Raw genomic sequence first — 1,894 nt, 5'->3', positions numbered from 1 at the left:
GCTTAGTACTGTAATCACGCGCTTTGCTGTAATAATGCAGGGAACCACTCGCTATAAATCTAACTGTGATATTTTCAGAAATAGAAGTCACGTTTTTTTCCTCTGAAACGTGCTGCGATTTATGTTCCAAAGCCACTCATAATGCACAAACACTCAAGCAAGCAAAACACGTGCAACGTGTGCACGTATTTGTACTGATGCAGAATAGTACAGCCTATAGCGCAATAATAATAATAATAATAATAATAATAATAATAATAATAATTTGAGCCTTTTGTTCTCATCAAAAGTAGGCTTGAATTCATCCCTTAGGACTGTTTTAAGCGGGATGGCTTTAGAAAATAAAGGGGAATAAAACTTAGAATATTATTCATTCTGTAGGTAAAACTTGCTATTCGTGCTTTGAGTGTTTCTTGCTGCATATTGAAGTGGCACACAGTCTATATGCACAGACTAAAGCTGACTATCTGTGTCTATGCAGTGAAGCCGGGTCTATGTCCCAAACCGAAGAACATTCATGCGTGTGCTGAAAGCTGTTTCCATGATGGCCAGTGTCCTGACACACAGAAATGTTGCCCAACCACCTGTGGCCATGCATGCAGTGAACCACATGGTCAAGGAAATGGTCAGGAAAGTGGTCAGGGAAGTGTTCACGCAAGTGTTCATGTAAGTGTTCAGGCAAGTGATCATGGAAATGGTTATGTAAGTGTTCAGGCAAGTGATCGTGGAAGTGGTCATGGAAGTGGTCAAGCTCAGGGAAGCGATCAGGGAAGCGGTCAAGCTCAGGGAAGCAGTTATGAAAGTGGAAGCGGTCAAGGAAGCGGAAGTGGTCAGGAAACCGGTCAAGCTCAGGGAAGCAGTTATGGAAGCGGAAGCAGTTATGGAAGCGGAAGTGGAATCTGAATCAGTTATGGAATGGGAAGCGGAAGCAGTTATGGAAGTGGAATCTGAATCAGTTATGGAATGGGAAGCGGAAGCAGTTATGGAAGTGGAATCTGAATCAGTTATGGAATGGGAAGCGGAAGCAGTTATGGAAGTGGAATCTGAATCAGTTATGGAATGGGAAGCGGAAGCAGTTATGGAAGTGGAAGCGGAAGCAGTTATGGAAGTGGAAGCGGAAGCAGTTATGGAAGCGGAAGCAGTTATGGAAGTGGAAGCGGAAGCAGTTATGGAAGCGGAAGCAGTTATGGAAGTGGAAGCGGAAGCAGTTATGGAAGCGGAAGCAGTTATGGAAGCGGAAGCGGTCAAGGAAGCGGAAGCGGAAAAGCTCAGGGAAGCAGTTATGGAAGTGGAAGCAGTCAAGGAAGTGGAAGCGGTCAGGGAACCGGTCAAGCTCAGGGAAGCAGTTATGGAAGTGGAAGCAGTCCAGGAAGTGGAAGCGGTCAGGGAAGCGGTCAAGCTCAGGGAAGCAGTTATGGAAGTGGAAGCGGAAGCGGTTATGGAAGCGGAAGCGGTCAGGGAAGTGGTCAAGCTCAGGGAAGCAGTTATGGAAGTGGAAGCAGTCCAGGAAGTGGAATCGGTCAGGGAACCGGTCAAGCTCAGGGAAGCAGTTATGGAAGTGGAAGCGGAAGCAGTCAGGAACCCGGTCAAGCTCAGGGAAGCAGTTATGGAAGTGGAAGCAGTCAAGGAAGTGGAAGCGGTCAGGGAACCGGTCAAGCTCAGGGAAGCAGTTATGGAAGTGGAAGCGGAAGCAGTTATGGAAGTGGAAGCGGTCAGGGAAGCGGTCAAGCTCAGGGAAGCAGTTATGGAAGTGGAAGCGCAAGCAGTTATGGAAGTGGAAGTGGAAGCGGAAGCGGTCAGGGAAGCAGTTATGGAAGTGGAAGTGGAAGCGGAAGCGGTTATGGAAGTGGAAGCGGTCAAGCTCAGGGAAGCAGTTATGGAAGTGGAAGCGGAA

General features: G+C 47.5%; 1 protein-coding gene across 1 annotated transcript in view; it reads left to right on the top strand.

Annotated features, from left to right (window-relative positions):
* The window catches only part of LOC107657316 (keratin, type II cytoskeletal 3-like), a 15,426-nt gene that overhangs the window by 2,270 nt on the left and 11,262 nt on the right, over positions 1-1,894 (top strand). Inside the window, exons 5-8 of the mRNA XM_016445358.1 lie at positions 482-860; positions 1,101-1,483; positions 1,592-1,750; positions 1,823-1,873. Of these exons, the coding sequence (XP_016300844.1) occupies positions 482-860; positions 1,101-1,483; positions 1,592-1,750; positions 1,823-1,873 (972 nt within the window). The remainder of the gene's footprint in view (positions 1-481; positions 861-1,100; positions 1,484-1,591; positions 1,751-1,822; positions 1,874-1,894) is intronic.

This window comes from Sinocyclocheilus anshuiensis, unplaced genomic scaffold (assembly GCF_001515605.1).
Source record: "Sinocyclocheilus anshuiensis isolate Anshui unplaced genomic scaffold, SAMN03320099.WGS_v1.1 scaffold239, whole genome shotgun sequence".
Lineage (NCBI taxonomy): Eukaryota > Metazoa > Chordata > Actinopteri > Cypriniformes > Cyprinidae > Sinocyclocheilus > Sinocyclocheilus anshuiensis.
Note: the sequence above shows the minus strand (reverse complement) of the source record. Positions and strands in the feature narration are given on the sequence as shown.